Here is a 24,192-nt window from a genome sequence, read left to right as displayed (position 1 = left end):
ACAAATAAACTCTAAAATGCTATACCCACAGTATTATCGCACTACCCCTAACGAAATTATATACTTGGTTATTTATATTTTTAATTTAATATCGACGTTTGCAAACGTCTATCACTTGCGTTAATTATTTAAATGCGTACAATGCCATCCGTAAATTGTAAATGTGTGTAAACTGTAAACATTAATGTTCTGTTTTCCATATCGACCTATTATAATGAAAACAGGTTAAGTGCTCAAATGTCAGAAATATTGACTGTTTGAATATCGTATTTATTTAGTTAGCAAATATGGTTTTTATCCGTTGTTCCCGTTCTTCATTGAATGATTTCAAACATTTCTAACGATTTCACTATTGTTGTTGTTACTATACTCATTGTTATAGGTTTTATTATAATATACATTTTACATTGTTTATAGCTAACAGTATTATAGACACGTCCACTAATTTTGATTGAAGATACCTTTTTGTTGTATACTTAATAAGGTATAAGACGTATAAGTATTTAAGTTGTTATGTAATAATTGTAACTGCAATATACATTGTACACGACTATAATAATAATATGGACACATATTATTCTATGTCTGTTTTTTATGTCTATTTGAACAGAACCCAGTATTCTAAAATTGTTGTTTTTCAACATCGCTAAAGTAACAATCGGATAAATAGTATAATAAACTATATAAACCGTATAGGCACTTTTTTGAGTTACTTAAAGTTTCTATTTTTTATTGGTCCTAGAGATCACATACTTCTTATATAATGCTTCCGCTTAACGACCGACCCTTTGGGAAAAACGAGCACTTTTAATAATAAACGAAAATTAAATAATCATTTTTTTATCCTCTAAAATCGTCATTTCCACGACCCTTTGCACGTTGGTACGGAATGTGATGTAAAAAAAGACTATACTTTCTGGCAGAATTTCAGTTACTGCTTTCACAGTTTTGGTATTTTTTTATGAAGTTTCTTAGGATTTGTGTTCACAATGTAAAACATTATATTTTCTCTGAATTTAAAAAAATTAAATATATTTATATATTATATATATATACGTAATATATTTGCGTTCAATGTAAAAAGTACGATTTTTGTTTAAATAACGGTAACGAAAATTATTACATTACATTACATACATTTTTGTCGAGCTTGGCAAATATTTTCTGTAAGAATATTTGGTTTCAACCTAAAACGTTCCGTTTAAATTAAACCCAACTATCGTTCGAAAATTGGTTTCACGTTTAGTCGATGTGAACTTTAAAGGACCACCGTTAACTTCGAGACCCAATAACCAGTAAAACACAGACATACTTAGAAAATATTAGTGTTTGCCGCAACAAATATTGACTTTTGTTACCGTTGCAATAGCTCCTATAGTATGGTTATTGTAAGTTTGAATAAATGAATACCAGACGTAAGACACAGGCCGCTATGATCTTATTTTGTTGTCTGATAATTCCTAATTATTTTGATGTATCATACAAACGCAGAACAAAATGAGAAAATAAAACATAACATTCATTAGTATGTAATTTGACCCTTATATAGCATTATAGCTTTAAAGATGTATACATTCAATACATAACTTTCCATGACCAATCTAAAATGTACTATTATTTTAATTGGTTTTGATATCTAAAAATTAGTCCTTGTCAAGTTAAGTGTTAAATAGCTAGCTACTATCAAATACATTTTAAAAATATGTTTGTTATATTGACAGTGTAGTAGAACTAAACCAAGTATTTTAGAAGTACCTGGATTATATATGTTTTATTGTTTATTTATGTAAAAGGATGCCGCTCAAATAAATATGCTCTATTATCACTATTTGTCGAAGGGTATGTAGCGAGTTTAATTTTTTTTTCGCACTTTTAAAAGAACGTTTTAAGTAGTATCTAAAAAAAATAAGAAAAGAAAAGAATCTGAGGGAACGAATACGTCGCGGTGTAGGCGATAAAAAAAATATAGAAGTCCAACTAACTATTTAAACTTTTATGGTGACGGAAAGGAAAAAATAAATGTAAAGAATCTTTTTAAAGGTTTGCTCGAAGTTTTTTACTGCTAACAAAAAAATAATAATACTCTTGAACGACAGGACTTGACCTTAATACAGAATTTCATTCTACCGTCGCTAAAATTGCAATGTTCGGCATTAAATGCTTGTAAAAGGTATAAAGGTTTTTTTTTTAAATTGTACTTCTCTCTTCTACCACGTATTTTACGTGTAACTCACTAACTTTTTTCTTTTATGTAAATCCTACGAGAAGTACATTTTTTTTAGTTTTTATTCAAACCGTTAATAGCACAATTATATAAAACTCTAAATCATAAATGTACCGACGAAAAACCCGTGAAAGATTTTATCACTTACCAAGAACAAATTCGCACTTTTTTAAGTCGCCCACACTTTTTTTTCTTTATAACGCATTTGGTATTTTTGTTTAAGTTTGATGGTTTCTAGAGCATAGATAATTTTATTTCAACTGAGCAGTTTTTACATTCCACAAACTAAAAAAATATGCTTACTATATCAAAAAAAATGTAGCATTGCGTTAGATTTCATAATAAAGTCAATTTGACCGGCACGCGCAATTTTTGTAGGTACATTTAAATTCTTAAAATATATTTACACACAAAAAGAGTTCCCTGGTTCTCTTAGTTTATGTATGGACACTTTCCATGCACGAAAAGACAAAATGGCCGGATCGATAACTGATATAGGTTTAAAAAAAAATTTAGTCTCGCAATAAAAGCATGATACGTTTTATACTAGTCGAGTCGAAATCACGATTTGTATATCGTTTACTACTTTCCATCGCCAACTCGATTTTATTAAATTTCTCCCAGCGGGTTTTCCTTATTGTGTTCCAGAACATGGCATTGTTTTCCCCTCCATGGTACCTATATAAAAATGACAACCTAGGTACACACACTCACACGCCCCCACATGTATACACCCTTATACTGTATACATACTAATAGTAGGTCTTATCAACATTCTTATGTTAAAACAACCGAAAAGTACATGCGCACAGATTCCGCGTGAGATCCTTTATTGACTTAAACTCTATCCTGATTTTAATGGTATTTAACATGCTACTGGAAAAAGCAACCGCCGTTGCATAAAGTTTAATCCGTAAATTATAATTATTGTGGTTAGAGCCAACATCTGATTGACCATCAAAGTCTTAAAATTATGTGACGTCAAATTGTAGAATATTATATTTTCCGATAGTTCATAAAACAACAGCTGTTGTTACAACCATAACATAAAAGCCTCTAAGTTTTTAAACTACGACGCGATGCATAAATTATAACTACCGTACAATAATAGCTTAAGGGTAATTTTAACAGTACTATTTATAAGTTCTCGGAAAATCCAATCAAACCTCTAGGGCCTATAGGCCAAATTATTCGAACGGGTATTTAGAGTAATGGCGTTCTTAATTTCAATATAATAGTAACTAGTATAATACTGTTTAATGTCGAATTGTACAATACAAATCGTACAGCATTACAAAAAGTAGTATTGGGTACAATTTTTTTTTTTTGAAAATCACAGACTACCCGGCACTTGCACGATCCCGACTTGTTAAGTAAATGTTTTTTTTCCATACAACGTACAAAATGAATTCAAGTGTTTTTATATATATATATATAAAACAAAGTGCGTTCAGAATTCGTTTTGGACGTGCTCTGTATATTTTTGAAAATTTGTCGACTTAAGCGTTTTGGCCGTGAGCCATAATTGAGATTAAACGTAATGCTCAATTGTACTTACCAACGTCGGGACTCTATCCCAAAATCCGCAGGATTCTTATATTCTATCAAACTGTCGGTAGCTTTGCGGGCAACGCCGGTCTTACGCCTGTGGTGAATTTCATTACACCGAATTCATTATTAGTAATTCATTATTATACGGCGGTCCATCCGAAAGGCAAAAGATAACCGCATAAATATTTAGGGGCATCCTCGTTTATCATTAAACATAATATTAAACAAACATACCAATATTATGTAATATTACACTATAACTATCTTGTAAAAATAATAGAAACCGCGAGCTTTTAAATAGCAATGCAAGCGTTGTGGCCGTCCAGATTGACAATAATTATATGCTTTGGGATGACGCCGATCACGTTAGGTTAATTTTGACGAACAAGTATTCAAGTTTTCGTTTTCCACAAGACGGTATGGAACTATTAACTCTGAGTAACTGTCATAACTTCTAAGACAATAAACAAATATACAGATTTTTTTTTTCAAATCCGGTCAAGAATATAATAGGTACAACAATTTATACGTTAAGTAGTCAAAATAATTTTGGCATTATTTTAAAAATAATTGTACTTTCAGTGACAACCAAGGTTGTATATTATGATAATTATTAAAATTAAAATTTAAAAAAACTAAGAGCGAGAGTTTTTATCATTTCCAAATCCACGTCTCGTATGGAAATTAAATAACACTTTAGTGGCCCTGAAAAGTTCAAAAATATAATTATTTATGACTAATAGTAAATTAATCATTTTACCGCCGCGTGCCAAATTTTTCGGTCATGCTTTTAAAAGAAACAGTTTCGTGCAAGTAATATCATACACAATATATTATATGAGAATAAAATTATGCAAATCCGTCAAAGACTTCCGCAAACATCTCTACGTTCAGGTAAATAATTTAAAGTACTCTGCTTCTTGCCGTAATCCCGTCAAATCCTCTTGGAACTGAAGTGAATTATTTATAATTTGCTGAGGTATTCCGCTTAGCCAAGTAAGTGCATACGTCTGTATCGTTACTTATTAGATTATATTGTGATTTATGAAAGATCTACTCCTCATTCTTCTTGCACAGGGGTTGTTGTGTTTTTATGTGGTTTATTTTTGTAGAACATAAAGATTAGAACAGGAAACGCCTAGAAAAAAAACAAAAAACACTACTTCTACTTAAAACAATTCAAATCTGCAATGCCATTGTTGCCTACAATACATTTTGTCTATAAAACTATATCGCTAGATAAAAATTCACACAGGAATGGCTCCGAAACGGTTAATATATTAGTTAATTACCTTAATAATTATTTTTAACCTTACTTAGCAGTTCCTTAACGATTGTTATTGCTATTTTGATGTGTACATAAAAAAAACTTTATGAAAGTTTTCCACTGTCAACAAACAAATAGCCCTTAATTTATTTCGAATTTTCTTGGTCACATCGAGTAATCGATATTAATTTTTAATCAAAATACTCGCGGCAGCTTAGAAGAAACCAAAGATTTAAAACGTTAGTACATTATCTGATCTTTTACAAAACAGTGGCCTTATTGAAATCGTGATTACTTTGGTCATCGGCACTTGGTCGTTGATGTAATTTATTTTAACGTCATAAATTGTATTTACTTTAGTTATCAACTATTTTCGGTATTTATAATAGAATTCTGAGTGCAATGAATCAATTATTATAAGGTATCTTATTTCTGAACCGCCTCTGGCGAACGTCATCCTGTGCTCTATAAGTCGATGATAAAATGATTGTTTGAAGTTTTATTTTTTTATGTTTGTGTAACAGTAATCGATGGGACAAGTCGGTAGTGGGGTAAAAAGCACAACCGTGAAGTAATTTGTAGTTGTTTCTCTTCGGAACAAGCTTTTTCGACCTTTGACTACTAAATCGTTTGTGTTCAGACATCTGTAATGAATTCTATGACATCTTTTTTTCCATGTCGTTCAAATGGAGTCTTTAGCTGATATATTCAAGATTTACATCTAGTGCGCTATGTACAATGGTTTCACCCGTTTAGCTAATAAACCGTTTTCTCGATTCAAAGTAAATAAAATTAAACTGTCCGGGATAAGTTTTTGACCTACCCGGAAACGGAATCGTATTGTTATCGTGGCTTAACATTACTTTTAGCTTAAGCCGACTATAAGGAATTCGTGTTTTTGACAACAACAGAAGCTCACCGTGTCTGTTTTTGTTTATGAAAATATATATATTCCGACGGCTTAGAAAAAAAATATTCTACTAGACAGCCCGAATGCCGGTGTGTTTGGTATAAAAATATAAATCCTGTCATATGCAATTTCCAACAAAGAACGGTAAACGGAGATAATCCAAAAACTTATTTATTACATTATGCGGATTGACAGTGAAAAAACAACAACTTTGTCTTGTTTTCGTGAAATGAAATCGTTGCACTTTAAAAATTTATTTTTACTCGAATTATCGGCACGTTAGCTGGATTTTAAATGGTTTAAGTGTTTAACCTTGACGTATGAATAAATGAGTTCCAAACCCTTTTCACAATATGAACCATACAATCTGCACAAATATTATCTCTATTCTATCCACTACTCGCAGTCAATTCAAATAACATAGTAAAATTGATGATTTTTAGTTCAGGTGTAAAATGTATAGTTTTTCGTTACTAGATTTCCATCCGTGACAATGTATATTGATGGAATAATAGGGCACTTAATAAGTTTGTAATACCTTAAATACTCCGACAGATAATTTATCGTGGGAGAACTATAATAACTCTGTAGCCGAGCTATTACCTTGCGGTATTACCTTGCGGTGGTCGTGGACGGTTTTCAAGATGTAATGCTATCACGGCGGCTGTATTGATGTAACAATAACGTTAATATTACACATTATTTTAGTCCGGTGGTTGCACGCGTGCCGACACGCCTTGTCGGTTTATCTGGAGAAGGTTTATTTTTTATGCGGGTGACCGCACTTCATTAAGAACAGCCGAGATTGTAGTAAAAGATAACTTTCAGAGCTTTATTTCTGGATAATCGTTTGCAGCTACACGGTAAAACTACTTAGCGGTGCGCGGTGTTGTAGTAATAAATAATAATGTTATTATTAAGGTTAACTGAGAACACGGTAGCATATTATAATAGTATTTTACTTTGGGAAATAACCGGCCATGGGCGTTTGACTCTGAAACTATTTTAACTCTTCTCAACAGCCAACAGGTTGTAAAAAAAACCTTTGACTCCGTTCATCTTTTTCCGACCACTATCGTTAGCCTGACACGCGACAGTTCAATAATGCGGTGTGAACGGTTTTTTTATTTTTTTATTTACCAATTACACGGTCTTGGGTGTTGAACTTGTAGTAAACGCATTATTCATTCATTTATTCATTACACGGTAGTATACAAAGTAATTAAGCGTGCCGCCGCCATAGGCGATTACTATGTATGTACCTAGATAATCGCTGCACTTGTTATACGTCCAAAAGGGTCGTCTTCATAGTGATGGTTCTTGTTTTTTTTTTTTATCTAATCGAACGTGAAAAATGTTTACTTGAGCGTTTATGATTATCAAAACTGCAAAAAAAAGGGATAAAACTTTTTTTCGACATAATTCGAGTAAAAAAAAAAAATACTATTAAAAAGTATTTTAGTAATTTAAAAAAATATTTTAGTAAAAATCGTTAAGCCGAGAAAATTTACTTTTAAATAGAATAATCAACAGATTTAAATAATAACACAATAAAAAATGTTTAATAATAAAGTAGTAATTTTAAAATATAAAAATACTCCTAAGTTTTTAGGCATTGTTAATTAATTTCTCTCGTGTTAGTTTTTTTATGTATTTATTGTAATCTATAAGGTTTAAAAAAAACTATCTATACTCTATATACATATCATAGTTTATAAAATTACTGGTATTCAACTAGTAAAAATTAGCGTTCATTAAATTATAAAGTACTCTATTTGCCAAAATGTTACATAGACATAATATTAGAATAAACGATAAAAATGTCACAATCTATATAAAATGTATTTTTTATAATCAGAGATAATAATGCCAAGAACCAGTGCTACTTTTTTATAGCTTTAATACAATATTATCACAATGTTGAGATATGTTATTTTATTAAAAAATTAAACATGTGAAGTCTTTTGCGTTGAACACAATGTTAAAATTTGTCTTAACATACAATTATACATTAATATTAATAAAAAGAAAAACTTTGATAATTTATTTGTACGAATAAAAATTAAAACTATTGTGTTGAATAAGTAAAAAAAAAACATTAATATTAAACGTGTTTCCATAAGCATTTTTCAACGCGAAAAACTATTATACTATTTTATACTTGTGTAAAACACATTATGTTTGAACATGTTATGTTATTGACACAAATGATAATATTGCGTTGTGTTGTGTTCGTATGCAAAACCAACCAACTATTTAGCATTTACTTTAGGCATTATACTCAGTTGTGTCATGCCTTCAAGCTGTTATGTATCCAAAATTGTTCATGGAATGTTTGCTGGCTTTTGCCATAATATTATGCATTAATATCGAATCGATTTTGACCGAGCAATATGGAGCGACCGAAGTGAAAGAGCTGATCAATGAACCGGGATGGCGTTCGATGACAAACGTTAAAATGATAGAAAACGATCATGTTCTCACTATGGGCGATTTATTAAACGCATTTAATGGCTCCGTTGTTGCTGGTAATCTCGACGCACAAATACGGAAATTGTCGACCATGCTAAGTTGTGATTACGTCGACTATCTAAGAGAGTACGCTTCTTTGGTCCAAGGTGTTCTAATTAAATACAAGGGAATCGTCAAGAACAAATTGTTTCCCTCTCGCTTATTGTTGGTCGATTTTTACATTATTAGACCGATGATCACAAAAATGATAAGTAGTTTAACCTATTTTTTTCGGGTGACGACGTCCGCCGTAGATTTTACACAACTGTACGCCGCTTTGATAACCATTCAACAGTTCTTGTACCGAAAATCGAATGTATTCTTAACCAAGAAAAATAAATTAAAAACTAGCGATTTACAAAAATGGATATTTTTCGTTGATCTCCGAGTACAAATGTTCGCCGTTTGGCACTGCAAGCGGGTACCTCGATCAATGAGCCTAAATGTGGTCAACATTCAGTGTAAAAAGGACGAATCTGGCGGGACAACAGATGCAATGGAAAAGGTAACGCTCAAATGTTTAAGAAAGGCTATTCAAAATCTAAGTAATAAATTCAACAAACATTTCGACACGCTTGGGTTTTCTCGCCACACAAAGTCGAATGAGGTTGACACGTTCAAAAATTTAAATGAGATGTGGGAGTTTCTTGAAAAACAGCAGCCGAATATTAAATCAACCAGAAAATTCTGGTTCGACGAACTTAAAAAGATATCAGCCAATACAAATGAAGTGAAATCGTTAATTCACAGTACAACAAAACTAGCCACTTACCAAAGCGTAGCACTACAAGCAATTGCACGTATGTTATACAAAAGAATAATTGCATACATAAATGCTAACCGCAAAGTAAACGATGATTCAAAACAAGTATTCAAGGACACACATCAGAACTTTATGCATTTTTTGAAAATTATATCAGCAACGTTTTCTTATTTAATGTTGCCGACTGAGACAACTGAGACGTTGGAAACACTTATTATTTACTTAAAGACAAATGAAAATGTAGTTCAAGAAGAAAGTGTTCAACTTTTAGAATTAGATATGAAAAATGCTACTGTAGACTTTTTCAAGGACAATGAAGTTAACTCGGAAAAAGGTTTGGAGTCACTTAGCCAACTCAATAATAATGTAGAAAACTATAGTGAATTAATTAAACATGTGAGCTGTAGCAACGCTTTACTATGGAAAGCCTCCGACCACGAGCTAGACGATATTTTAAAAAGTTTGTCGCCAGACTATATTTTTATAGACAACGATTTATTAGGCCAAGGTTGTCGTCTGTTGAGTAACATTGTTTTATTTTTTCACATGAACGGCGAACTCTTAAGTTTGAATTCTTACTGGCCAAGAATAAAAGACATCATTTTCCGGCATTCGATTATTTTTCAAAAATTAAAAGAACATTTGCCACAGATATTACGAATGATGACGATGCACATTACTGGTTTGCCAAAACCAGAAAAAGTGCATCTCAGAAATGCATTAATGTTAATAGTAATGTATCCGTTGACAATCCGATTGAAGCGACCAGACCTATCTGAACGGTATGTCCGGTCAATAATAACACAAATAGAAAGTTATGTAGTACAAAATTGTGACAGAGGTATAAATGGCAGAGACTATCTCAACACCATAGACGACGAAGATGGATATATTAGGCATATATACAAATACTATTTTAAGCACTTTTACAAAATTCATTATGACATATTTTTCGACAATTTTAATGATGAAACTACTTTGTACAACAATGTAAGACTGCGCGCAGGCAATGAAAGATTGAACGTAAATTGTGAGATTAGTATAGAAAACGCATCGTATGTAAACCTTGTACATGGTAAAAAACACGACCGTAATCCGTTAAACGATTTAACGTTTCTGTGGAACGAACGACATGCATCAATTGAAACCATTCGAAATATTGTCTTGGACAGGTTCAGTCCCAAGATGTTTGCCACTTATCAAGCTTTGGTTCCAAAGTGTATAACGTCCATTCTTTTTGGCCACATGATTAGTATTCTTCGTATTGCCGAGCGAAATAGCTTTACCGACAGCCAAATCTCTTCAATTATAATGAAAATCAAACGGTTTGACAGCATTGTGTATCCTGGTTCTAAAACTGTATCACCTAAGTATATTTTTGATGTCTTCTTTTGGTGTTTTGAGCAAAACAAATTTTCCTTTGCAAAGGTTTTGATAGATAAAATCGAAAGAAAAATAGAATCTTATGGTATTCATATGAAAGCGTACTATAACGTTATGGAGAGACACAACATAATCTGGAACAAAGACATGGAACCCAGGGTGTATGTAGAATTACTAGAAAAATTTGTGGATGATTATGTTGAAATGTTTCAAATGGAATTCTTTTGCGTTGCAAATTACATGACATTGATACTTTAAAACTGATTACATGATAATGATCGTAAATTATTTAATGATAATTGTACATGTAATGATATAAAACGTATAAATAATAAAATGTTCGTATAAATAGTATACTACTCGTATATGATTAAAATTTAACTAATAATTGACTCAGATCATGTATTAAAATTTACAAAACTTAAATAAAATGTATTTTGGAGTTTTCAGTTTAGTAATGTTTTTATTTTGACTTATTCAAAGTAGCTTACATGCTCATCGGAAAGACGTGGGGAATGTTATTTATTTATCATTCCTAGTTTGCTAGTCATTACAACTTTGACTATCAACATTTTTTTTTTTTTTAGATTAAATTTATGTTTTTTTTTGTCGTAAAACATTACACTATGTTAGTATAATGATTTTACAGTTGGATAAATAAAAAAAACTTATTCTAATACAAACACGTATATTACATTTATTCATTGAATTCAATTTAAAACCCAGCACAAAAATAATGAAATAATGTATATTATTTGTCTCACATTTACATCAACAAGAAAACATTTTCTTGAGAAGTGTAGGAAAAAATGTTTATATAATCACTATTTAACGAACAAAAAAGGTATATGCAATGAAATTCGTCAAAAAAATATGAGTTTAAGGTGTCTATAGAAGATATTGACTTTTTGGTTAAATATCTATTGTAGGTAGTTGCCACGAGAGAAGGGCCTGTACAGATACCAAAACGTGTTACTCCTGTTTACTTTTATCTGCACAGGTGCGTACGTGAGTAATGCGTTTTATTTTCTGGCCCGTTCTCTTATGGGACATGTTAGATTAAATTACAATACATGAAACTATGCGAAATAAATAGCTAACCTATTAAACAGCACACGACTGCAATAGAAAAATAAGTCTGTCTTAAAATATAATGATTATCAAATTTTATTTGTGGCTAATTATTATATATAAAATATAAAGGTATATAATTAATATAAAATATTTACTTGATACTTATTGATACTTAATATTTTGGGAACCCTAAAAAACGATTGTTTTAAAGGTAAAAATGACATCAATTTAGTCTTAACATCCGAAAAAATAAATTTTAACACTCTGGATAGTAAGAATACAGCGACTGTTTATAAAAATATATTTTAAAACAAAACGTCATACTTGTCAAATATCTTTAAATTTAGCGTAAACACATTAATTGTAAAAAGTATGAATTTTGCTTTTAACAATGAACACAAGCATGACAATCAAGTGGTGGTCACTTATACCAAATAAGCAAACGACTAAATTATTATTAAAACACGATTGACCAAATCTACCAGTTCGGAACGAAAAGTAGGTGTATATTGATAATTAAATACAAAAACGTTCAATAGTTTTTAGAAATAACGACACTATACGTATATTTATGTTAAAGCCGGCCATACGAGCATCACATAACATTAAGAAACTAAAATTAAGATTATTTTCAATTCAGTGTTTAGATTTTATTACTCAAGAATACCGTTTAATACCGCAACGGCCGTTCATCAAGATTTTCAACTCGGTTTTCTGGATAGCATCATTCTGTTGTATAACTATTTATAAAAATATCAATGTTCGCTTAATTCTAACGAGAAACAATAAATAATAAAGTAGCAAAGTCACCCTCGGACTCTGTTAAGTACCAAATATAAGAGAGACTTTCGAAATGAAAAATGTAGTACGCGGATAAAGTTCATAAATATGACATTTAAAAGCCCCTGGACAATTATATACCGTCCAGAGATGTATAAGCCACAAACCCGTATTGTAAGCGCTGTACTATATATATATGTATATATATTTAATTTTAAATTGTAATTGGATGTATATATAGAATTACTTATTATTATCTATATTATTACTTACTATATACACTACACTAATTAGTGTACCCTTTTTTTTCAAAACGAATAAAGCTAATGTTACCTTTGCAGAGCTCTTGGTACAATTTCCAAAATAAAATTATGGGTACTTACTGAAAATTGTCATTTGAGAATCAAAAGTACTTTTACTTTACTACCTTTTTAGTATCCTATAAAAACTGAACTATTTCGTTCTATGATCATCTTCAGTGTAGCTATACAACAAACTTTTAATTTTATATACAAGAACTAGAATAGAATAATAATAATAATGATAATAAAAACATTTTTATGATAACCCTGCTATTTCAGAATACATTTCAACAATACTCTAGTAGGCGCGTTTTGATCGAGCTTGGATTTTGTATAAAGAAAAAAAACTTTTAATAATTTTTCAAATGCATTAAACTTAAGTAATTATTGCAATAATTATTTGACAACAAAACGATCATATAAACCGCGTTAAAGTTACGATTTTATTGAGTCCTCATACAACTCTTAAAAGAAAAAAAACATTAATATTAAAGGATCGCTTTTATTGTTTATCTTAATTATAATTGCAGTCGTTAAAATAAAGGATCAGTTTATGTATATCTGCATTAGCACTGTATAATATTATGCATAATAACGTTATAAAAACCGCACAGATAAAATTATTTATAACCAATAGAAAAGGGTCGTACTGTACCACGTGCCGTCACTCGTCAATAAAATATTTATATTTATGATTTGAATGTTTTATAGGTTTATTTTTTAAAATTATACAATTTTTTAGAGGACGCTATGAGCAAAATGTCAAGCATAAAACCGAATTGATTATAATTGGTGCCCAAGTGATTTTCAAGTGAAAACCTATTTGACAAGCAACGTCGGAAATATTGGAGAGATTCGATTGAAAATTTTAGTCAACTACAGATATTTTAATACTAAATGATTTTAATACTTGATAAAAAATAATAATTATCTTTCACTGGGCGTTTTCGACAAAAATGTAATTCTACGAAATATGTTTTGTGTGTCTTAAAAAGCAAATTTCGTTTAACTCGCTTTCAAAAGCTGCAAAGGGACATGCAAATCACTTACAGCGAGATTGCCCCGAAAGGTCTGAAATTCAAATTCAAATACACAATATGCCGACTAAACAATATTATAATACTCTGAACAACAGTTAGCGTACTATATTATTTAACGTTCTGCCCGGAAATTCAGACGTGTTCTAAATAAACTATTGAAAACATTATTTTAAAACAACATCCTATAACCGTCTAGATTGGTACGAGCAGTTTGACTTCTCGCTATTCAAAATGCCTGAGATGGAAATGGTATGTTCGTTTCGAGGAACCCGCAAAATTGACAGTTAAGTGGGAACGATTACTATTCCAAGAAATGCATGTTAATAATTGAGAACGTTGCAGAACTTTGCAGGAGTTTGGCGTACCCGTGAACAGTAAAAGCAAGCGAGCTACGAAAAGGTAGAAACTTCTATTGTATTATTTGCAAAAGCCCATTAAAGTCTAATTACGGATGTTACAAAATCATAGACGACCTACTGCAGAGATTTCATTATTTAGATAACTTAAGCTGGTGCATAAACGTGCAACAAACAGTGTACATAATTGTCGAGTTTAATATGTGATCTAAAAAAAAAAAAAGATTTTAAGCAAAGGCCAAAAAAAAATCGTTAGCACCGAAGACGAATAATATTGCGAATAAATGATTTGGACTATTGACATTTAGATTCGGATCGAGATGATAAAATAGCCAATTGACGAGCCGTAGGAACTAAAATGAAAATCATTAATGTATAACGCCGCCAACGAAAGCAAAATAAACCCATTTACTGTTTAAGTGAATTATTATAGCGAACCATTGTGATTTTCTGTGTAAACGCCGTTGTATATTATATTGTATTGCATTCCAATCTAAAACGAGCGGCTACACGTAACAATAGAGCTATTTAAAGTTAATGTAGGATCGTCAGAGAAATAAGTTGCTGGAGTAACACAGTGCAAAACAAATAAGCGACGAGATTGAGAATCATTGCGCCGTTTTCACTCTCAAACTTTAAATTGCTATAGTTAACGAATCGTTTGTTCGAAATGGCATTGTTAAGTACACGAGTTCTTGGCCAAACGACGTTTGTATAAACTCGAATGCTCTAAAACGATCCGTATGGCAAAAAACTGACCTTGCTTATATTATTAATGCACACACGGATGACTTTTCCCATTATTTCGTTTGTCAGGACTACCAGAGAATATAGAGAGAGAGGGAGAATAATATTTGTACTTAAAACATTTATTGGTAAATTAATAATATACATAATGTAACCGGAGCAGTGCTATGTAACAACGCACAACACAATGTACAATAATTGTACATGTTGGCGATAATAAAGCATGGGCGTTAGATAATAATAACTAAAAGACGACTAATTTTAACACAACTTGATTCATTAACTCGAGTTTTATAGATACTTCAACAAATCATCATACTTGGTTAGGAAAAAGTACCGTCTAGTTATAATAATAATTACTATACAGTTATCTTATAGATAGGTATCTTATACTTGAGATACTGAAAACGCAAATAGAAACTGTTTTTATTTATTAACACTCGTAAAATAAATGCTCTAAGTAATTTAAGCTTCAGTTTGATTATTTTAATATCTCTTCGCCTTAGCCCATACAAACGGGGTAGGCGAGCCACGCATTACCTCTCACCATCACAATCACTCTTCCCGTATATTTTCCTTTTTTTCGGTCACTATCCTTTTCTTACTGTTTTTTTTTTTTTAACTATTCTATACCGTCTAAATGTCAATCACGAATCAAAGCTACCTAGTATGTAATGTATACTTTTCAAAACTACTTTTGGACTACTTGTAACAGCTACTCATAGCTGTAATTGCAACGGTGAGAAATGCAACAAAAGCAAAGATCTACATATAATTTATGGGGTATTCCGGTTTGGCGTCGGGTCAAGGATAAAGGGTGGTAGGTGCCTGTGGGGAGACCTAGAGATCCGATACACCGATTTTCGAGGGTACCGCAATAAATATTACTTCCGTCCGGAATATCAAATTGAGAATTCCACAGCGGCGAATATAATACAATTTTTTTTTCACACAAGTGCTGTGTAACATCGATGACATAAAGTCGTGTATGCGTGGTATCTTTTTTTCTCTCTCGTACATATTTTAACAAGTCCTTAACGAAAAAAAAAAAGTAAAAGTTTCTCGGCGTTATAATACATGTATTTTGTTTCATTTCTTATTTCTTTTTGCCGCCGCCGAAACTTTACTTTTATGCGGCACTCGCCATCGATAACATCGTCGAGAATTATTTATCGAAGTGATTTTTTTTATACAACAAAAAAAATAAACCACTCTCTTTCGTTTTTTTTTTGTTTTACTTAGCACGTACACGCGATATCAAAGAGTAATTTATTATTATTTTGTTTTACAGCTAGTGCTCGTCACGGAAACGGTCGAAGCGTCCGTGTCGTCGTGGACCAACTTGGCGACTCCGGTCACCCATGTAAACACATCTTATATGGACGACGTAAGTATACCTAATTGATTTGACCCTTTGCGTTCAGAGCCACCCCCTCGGTTCGCACGGTAGGTTAGGTTCGCCTTTGTCCAGTTGCACGGACTTAATTATTCTCCGGTTGTTATGCTATTAGTTTGTTTCGTTTGCCACGAGCAAAACGAGGTGTTATGATCTAGTGAATTTTAAAAGGGTAGTCAAGTGTTTAATAATAAATGGCGCGGTATCAGGTGGTCTGGCAAGAATTGGCTTTCCATCAAGATGGCATTCGAAGCGGTAGTACGGCGACTCGTGTAGGCAATTCGCGTACACCGCCGAGTAGTTGACCGCTCGTTTGCAGAACGTCACTTAAGACCCAAGTTCAACTCGTCCCGGGTCAAATAATCGATTTTTCACAATACTTTGGCAACGGCCTTTGGTAAACTTCACCGTCTCAAGTGGGAATTCAATTTATTTCTAGGTCGACAAATCTAAACACTCTCCGTGCATAAGATAACGTGTTCATTGGGTGTACAAAGTGAACAGTATTTTAAATCGAACTACTTGAATTCTAATAGGTACTCGAGGAACCGGGTGGAATAAATAAATTTACTTTGATAAGTTTTTTCGCAAACTTCAAAACTTTCAGTGACATTTTACATTTTTTCTTTGATAATCTAAAAAACGTCTTATCTTGCCGACATCATTAGGTTTATTTGTGCTCACTGGGTTTTGTTTACCGCCATTTGAGGAAATAATTTGTTTGTCCCTCGAAATCTCAATAGTTTATCTGATTGCCGACATATTCAAAAATAATTAAGCGTACATTGTTTTAGTATGAAAATTCGTGGTCTCCGTGGTCCGAATGGTCGTCATGTTCAAGAACATGTGACGGAGGGGCAATGTACCAGCTACGAAGGTGCAACGCAGTATCTGGCTGCAAAGGACACCATGTCCGATACAAAATATGTAACATGGAGGTATGTTCTATTATAATTTATTTACAATGTAAAAACTATGTAAAAAAAAATGAATGTACTACGACGTATTCGTTTAACTACGGACCTTAATAACTAAAAACGTATTGCCTAAAATAGATAAAAGGTCCAAAAATTCTGTCTAAGTTTTCTTCCACGGCGTATAAAACTACACTATTATTAGCTGTACTAATATGAATAGTTTTAAAATATATCCTATTGAATAGCTATTGAAAACACATTATGTGTACACATATTTTCTCGTTGGCTGCTTAATCAAAATATATTATATGGGGTGTCTCACGTTGTTCTGATAGTTTTACATTAAAATGTATTTGAATTTATCAAAACACAGTGTGGAGCGTAACGGCATTCCTCTATCGCGCTATTTAAATGTCAATAACAGATTTTTTGGTTTTTTTACATTTTGTATTCGAGAGCGATCTTTGAACTACGCTGTGGGACTTGTATGCTTACAAAATATGAATTTCATATTTCATTCTAAATCGCTCTCTGTTTATTTGTCGTGCGTCTCGGCCAGCTGTTTCAAAACGTCAAAAGCAAAAAAAAAACAACAAGAATTGAATTTCTGTTTCGTGAAAATTGTACGGTTTAGTTTGACGCGAATTTTTGGTTGTATTTGTTTCGTTTTCATTAAAAAAAAGAATTAAGTATAATAAATATATAATTAATTATAATAATAATTACATTATTATACTATACAAAATATAATGTAAACAATATATAATGACTGTCTCCGTAAGCTAAGCTTATTGTGTAGACAACAGTTTAGTTCCATACTATAAATGTATGTTATAACTTATAATATATATATATATATATATATATATTGCGTTAGAGGTATAATGTAAATGCAGTATTGAATTTGAAATTAAATATTAGTAACTTAAGATGTTGAAAATTAAATTTTGTCACATATATTATATTTTATAAAATATTGATTTTATTTTAGCCATGCCCCGACGGCACCGATTTCCGTGCCGCTCAGTGTTCGGCGTACAACGATCAGCCGTACGACGGTGAACTGGTGGAATGGCATCCGTACTACGACGAGGAGAGCCCGTGCACGCTCATGTGTGTCGACTCCAAGGGACGTGTAGAAGAAATGGCCCCTAGGGTCCGCGACGGCACCAGGTGCAGACTGGGTTCGCTGGACATGTGCATAGACGGCGTATGCCAGGTAATCGTTTAGGTTCTATACACCTATCGTTTTGTCATGATTAATCCGTTTGATACTACACGGTTGGATTTGCAGCCTTTATTCAGGCCGAAACTTCATATTAGAACCGAAATTCTATAAGTTCTCTGTTTGACGAGTCATTTTCATTAAGTTTCCCAACTTCTTGATCTCGAGCACACAGTCTATATAAAAACATTTTAGTTCTTCATCGTATTTACAAGCCGTCGACCGTTGCACAATTTTAAAATTATTTTCAGTTAATTAATTATCTCTATTTGCTGCCCCTGTGCAGTAACTCGATAAAATGTACCTGCCCGTCGGAGGCGCGATTGTTGTAGCACGTGTATAATTATATTGTACGTTATTCGATTTTGCAGAGAGTCGGATGCAACTTGGAAATCGGATCTAAGGCCAGCGTGGACGAGTGCGGCGTATGCGGCGGAGACGGCTCTTCGTGTTCAAAAGATCTGTTCCGGTGGGGCAAGATGGGAACCGGTTGTTCGGTGTCTTGCGGCGGAGGTAAGCATCGGTATCGTTTCTCAGCTTTTTCTCGACGGCCAAACTACGTCCAAGCCCTCGGCCCGAAAGTCCATCTACAAACAATAATCATAATAACTGCGGCGGCGGACTTAACGCAATAACGCTCTGTGCAACGATTTTTGACCGCGGCCTCCAAACACTGACAATGATAGAACGTTTTAATCAATTGTAACGTAACGCAGTGCGCTCACTTGGCGGTTGTCTCTCTTATCGCCCATTTGACCGTAATGTGATTAATGGTTTCCAACAACCCGGCGCGAGTCGTCCGCAGTTGTACCGTATGACTACATTTTTATTTTATTTTTTAATTCGCCATTTCTTTGTCGCGTCCGTTTGGACGTGTTTAAGCGAGCGCTAATCCAAACGCGACTTGCTTTTGTGGAGTCGGGCACCAGTCAAAAACATAATCCGTGACGTCCAAAAAGCGCCTTAACGTCGACGTTATTGCGAATAATATTTATTTATTTATCTACTCTCTGAGCGTTGTATTGTGGGCTGTGACAGACAAAACTTACATTCTATTTTAAGTTAATAACCTATATTTTTCGTTTTACCGTTTACTAGTTAAAACACCTGTACTATAAAAAACTAAAAAAAATTATTTTCTTTTATTAAAATACACACACACACACACACATAATAACACGTATTATACTAAACAGAGATGGGCAAATTTTAAATAAATAGCTACAAGCGATTTTTTTTTTATCTTTAAAAAACTATTTTATATTAAAGAATAAAAAACGGGCAATACGATCTCGTCGCCGCGAAAGTGTCGATGTACAGTTTTTGAAAAATATACGGCAATAAAGGCTAACTTTATTTAAGTTATATACATAAAACATTAACATTGACATTATAAACATTATTTTAAAATATTTACAATTTTCTAATGTAATTAAGTAAAATTGAATTGTTGCTTTTTCATAAAAAAAATTGCAATCGTATTTGTCTTGTTCATTTACAATTATCTCACTTGACCCCAACTATAAAAACACGCGTCGTGTACAAATTGTAATATGAACAGAATTCTCGTTAAATCTTCCTCTCGCTGTTTCGCGTTAAATTGAACTTTATTAAAAAAAGACATTTTGCTAACGCAATATAATATTGTTTCCAAACTTGCTTATTACCACTTGCTGGGAAAGCAATGATTCATTATTTATGAAGAGAAAAAAAATAGTTTTAAACGGTAAGATCTTTAATTCAATGCAATATTTTTACAGCTTTGATAAAATTATGACAAAACAACTTTTTCTGAGTTCTACTTAATTTTAACGTCGATCTATGTTGTGTCAAATACAAATTACAACAAAACGATTTTAGTTATATTATGTAATAGACCAGAAAAAGTATTTTATCCTGTCGTTTCACAGGCTTTATAAATTATGTAACACAATTACATCTTATTTGTTCAATTGGAAAATTCTAAAATAAACCATTTAATTAAAAAATTAAAAATTACAATTTATGCTTTTCAAGAGTGGTTTCGAAAGACGTGCCTGTAGTTTGGTTTATAGTAAACTAACTATTGTAGTATTTTTTATTATTTCTACACTATTCTATAATTAATAGTGCTTAGTTGATGATGAAAAGTCCTCGTGTTTTCTTGCGAAAAATATTGCAGTTAATTTTCGATTTTAATATTAGAACACGATTTTGACGCCATGTTAGTTTCTCATTTGAACAAATTTTTATAATGACCTGAAAAACCTACATATTTATTTAAATACCTACATGTTATGCCGGAATTTAAGTATTCAGTGTAAATAACTAAATATGAAAACGCTTTTATGTGCCGTACATTGTACGCACGTTGAAGCAATAATAAAAATTCAATAAATGGTTTTTTTTTCTACCATTTGTAATATGTACAATCCTATGTACTTTTTGACATTCCGTAATACCGTATCGAATTGGTGGCGTGCAATTTCGTTGTTGTCGGGGTTTAAAATGATATCCCCCGGGAGCCGACAAAAATAAAAAATTACATTTCTGTAACATAATATCGTTTCTGATCGGTTCGCATTTCAAATCCAATCCTATAGGCTGCTCCAATCCTGGGTGGCTATTATTGTGATATGGTGACGGTGCACGATAAGTGATCACGGCCGTTCTTAAGGTATCGGTTTGCGATTCTGGGTGGATGTGTGTGTGTGTGTGTGTGAATTATATCGTTTTAAGATCATAATGTATTTGCCTTGAAACTCCTGTAGGCGCGAGGAACACCGTAAAAAGCATATTATATTATTAACTTATTTTAATTAACTTAGGTTAATTAAGCACCTAGCATAGCGTGTCGGTAATTTGACTTTAGATTGTATTTGGATTTGTAAATTGATTTTAACTCGATTCCGCTGGACCTTTAGAACGGAAGCAAAACCATTTCGACTGATTCTGCCGCGTGATTCAATAAAAAGCTTTGTTCATAGAAAAAAATCGGCTGTCAATAAAGAGGGTCATGAATTCAACCCGAGAAAATTGATTTCCTTCAGAGTACGGTGTGCACGAGGTCAAATTTTCCAAGTCCAATTATTACGGACACCTCTCTATGTATGTATATTATACTGTTTGTGACCCAAAGTTATTTATACAACGATCTGTCTGGGTCTGTTGTACATGATACATCATATCCACACATGGTGCGTCCGACCTTGGTCCTTGAACTAGAGACCGGTGTCTATAAGTATAGTATCTATAACACAAAAAATTATTATCTACATATCAATAATATTGAAACTCGTCCAATTGTCCAATGTTGTTTTAATAGAGTAATGAGTTTAAAATGTAATTTAAATATTGTTAAACAAAATAAACTTTTACTGTTACCAAAACTATTATTAAATTACTATACAATTATTAAGGTAATTTGTAGTGTATACAAAAACCAACTACCTACAAAATATAGCTAACATGTATAGTAATGATGAATATAATAATATATATAATATATAGTAAAAATATTACAATATGCTTTAACTTTATTCGACGGTAAAGAATAAATAAACCTTTTTTAAAAAACCTTAATCACAAAAAATAATACATTGTAGCGTTTTTCAGTAGCCATCGTCAGCACTTACAATCGACTGAGGCCGATTACTGGCAAACGACCTCTGGTTACACGTATACATATAAAAGTCATTCCGGAAGTGATGACTTTTCGTCAACAAGTGTTTTTACGAATTTAAGTAAAATGTTTTAATTTAATGAACGTTGACGATAAGGCATCACGCGCGGAAAAAAATGTCTTCAAGTATTTAGTGGCAATTCGTTCGTTTGTTAGTATTTATAAAATTAATCGTGGAGTCCATTAATATGACTATAAAAACGTAAAATGCTCCACTATGATTTTTAACCGATTTAAAACGCAGTCAATATTGATATACTTGGAAGAATTATTAACTGTTTCCCCGGATATTATGCAACGTTCTAATTTTGACGGAAATAAAAACGTACCTAGTACATCCGTCATTCTGGCGGGATGTGTATAATTTTATAATAATATTATGTATTACTCGGCGAGTTGAACGAATTTTTCTGTTTGTTGAATTTAGGTTACGAAGTGTCTCGAGTGGTATGTCAGAACAGAGACACGGGCGTCGAAGTGGATGCTGATTTGTGTCCGGGCGAGCGGCCAACCAGCAGCGATTTATCCGTCGAGTGTAACAGCCGTCCTTGTCCTCCCAAGTAAGTCAACGCAAAAACCAGAGTTAAGTCGCACGCACATTTCATTATATACGTATAAAGATTATAAATTATATTGTGTGTTTTCTCATCCGGCTAGTCGGTCGAGACATGTTTTTCGCATTAAAATATGTGCAACCCCTTTTAGGATTCGACCGCGTGGAACGGATAAAAATTACAAAAAAAAAAAAAAAAAAACTCCGAAATCATGACGAGTCTAAGAGGTTTGTGAAAGCGTCGGTCCGGTCCACGTTAGCTCTAGACGGAAGAAAGGCTTGGCTTTTATACGATCTGTACCGTTAAATCCCGATTAACCGAAATGGTCGCTGAGAACGGTGTGATACTTTAAAAAACTTCCAATGGGTGCAGTCACTATATGGTTCTAAAGGGTGTCTCGCGCTATCGTGACAGATTTACACTTCATTGAAATCGTCGAAACAACATGCGAGACACCCTGTATAGCACGGCGTAGACGAAGATCTTATTAAAACCGAACATTACCGACCGCCACTCGTTGACACATAAGACATAATATTGTCATACTATGTGATTTAAGGGATTGCAGAAAACGATTTAGCTAATCGCCTTCTATAAATGGGGATTAAGGATTAGGCACTAATTTTTTTCGGAAAATAATTGCAATTTTATCATTTTTCTTTTTGGAAACACTTATTATACAATATACAACAATATTCAAATTTTTATCTTTTATAATTTTTCCCAAAGCTCTATCAACTTATAAAACTTAAGTGGTAACATGTACCTATACGTTTAATTAAATCTCTAAATTAAAAATAATTTGCTAAGAATTTTCGCTGGTCGAAAAACCAAGTTTTGATAATTACTTTGAAAGCTATTTAAGGTTAAAACTTAGCACGGGATGAAGAAGTTAGATTAGGTTCGGCGGGAAATAATTAAATAATATTGTTTAAAACATGTTGTTTTAAATAATATGAAAATATTTCCATTGTTCTGCTTATATTTTATTATAAAATTGAGTTATTGTTTTTAAATATTTCTTGCCAAAACATTATTTCGAATTATTAATAAAATATGTTTTGATATCATTTTAAAAATCATCAATATTGTGTTGCTGTAAAAGCGCAATTACATTACAATTTTATATCGCTGTCATTTATTTAATATTCAGTAAGTATATATAATTTTCAAGTTTTTTAATAAGCGTTGTTTTTAAAGTGACTGCCTTAAGAGGCCGTTACTTCGAAAAAAATTGATTTGCCAGGGACAAGAATGTGAGGGTGGTATTTACTTTTACCGTATAACATGTTTACAATGGATAGAGAATAACTTAAAGAATCTACGCTGTAGCGTTTTTAGTTTTTTGATAACTTAAATACAATCAAAACTATTCATTCGTGAAGATTAATTTTTGTTTCCTTTGATCATAAAACAAATATTAAGTAAAGATATTAAAAAAATTAAAACGCTACCCCAGAGATAAAGTTATTTTATATAAGTTGTGAAAAAATGATAAATCCACTGTCAATACTGGTCTCACATACTTGTC

General features: G+C 32.3%; 1 protein-coding gene across 6 annotated transcripts in view; it reads left to right on the top strand.

Annotated features, from left to right (window-relative positions):
- Positions 1-24,192, top strand: part of LOC126840789 (ADAMTS-like protein 1) — a 204,442-nt gene that overhangs the window by 152,908 nt on the left and 27,342 nt on the right. For 5 of the 6 annotated variants that reach the window (XM_050576729.1, XM_050576732.1, XM_050576731.1 and 2 more), the window contains exons 3-7: positions 16,200-16,295; positions 17,099-17,242; positions 18,213-18,440; positions 18,818-18,959; positions 22,535-22,667. In XM_050576729.1, the coding sequence (XP_050432686.1) occupies positions 16,200-16,295; positions 17,099-17,242; positions 18,213-18,440; positions 18,818-18,959; positions 22,535-22,667 (743 nt within the window). The remainder of the gene's footprint in view (positions 1-16,199; positions 16,296-17,098; positions 17,243-18,212; positions 18,441-18,817; positions 18,960-22,534; positions 22,668-24,192) is intronic. The other variant, XM_050576733.1, reaches the window with a different exon arrangement.

This window comes from Adelges cooleyi, unplaced genomic scaffold (assembly GCF_023614345.1).
Source record: "Adelges cooleyi isolate 19-005CV unplaced genomic scaffold, UGA_ACOO_1.1 ACOO_flye_CR_arks_rails_tigmint_CR_PRNA_376, whole genome shotgun sequence".
Taxonomy (NCBI): Eukaryota; Metazoa; Arthropoda; class Insecta; order Hemiptera; family Adelgidae; genus Adelges; species Adelges cooleyi.
This window is presented reverse-complemented; position numbering and strand designations above follow the sequence as displayed.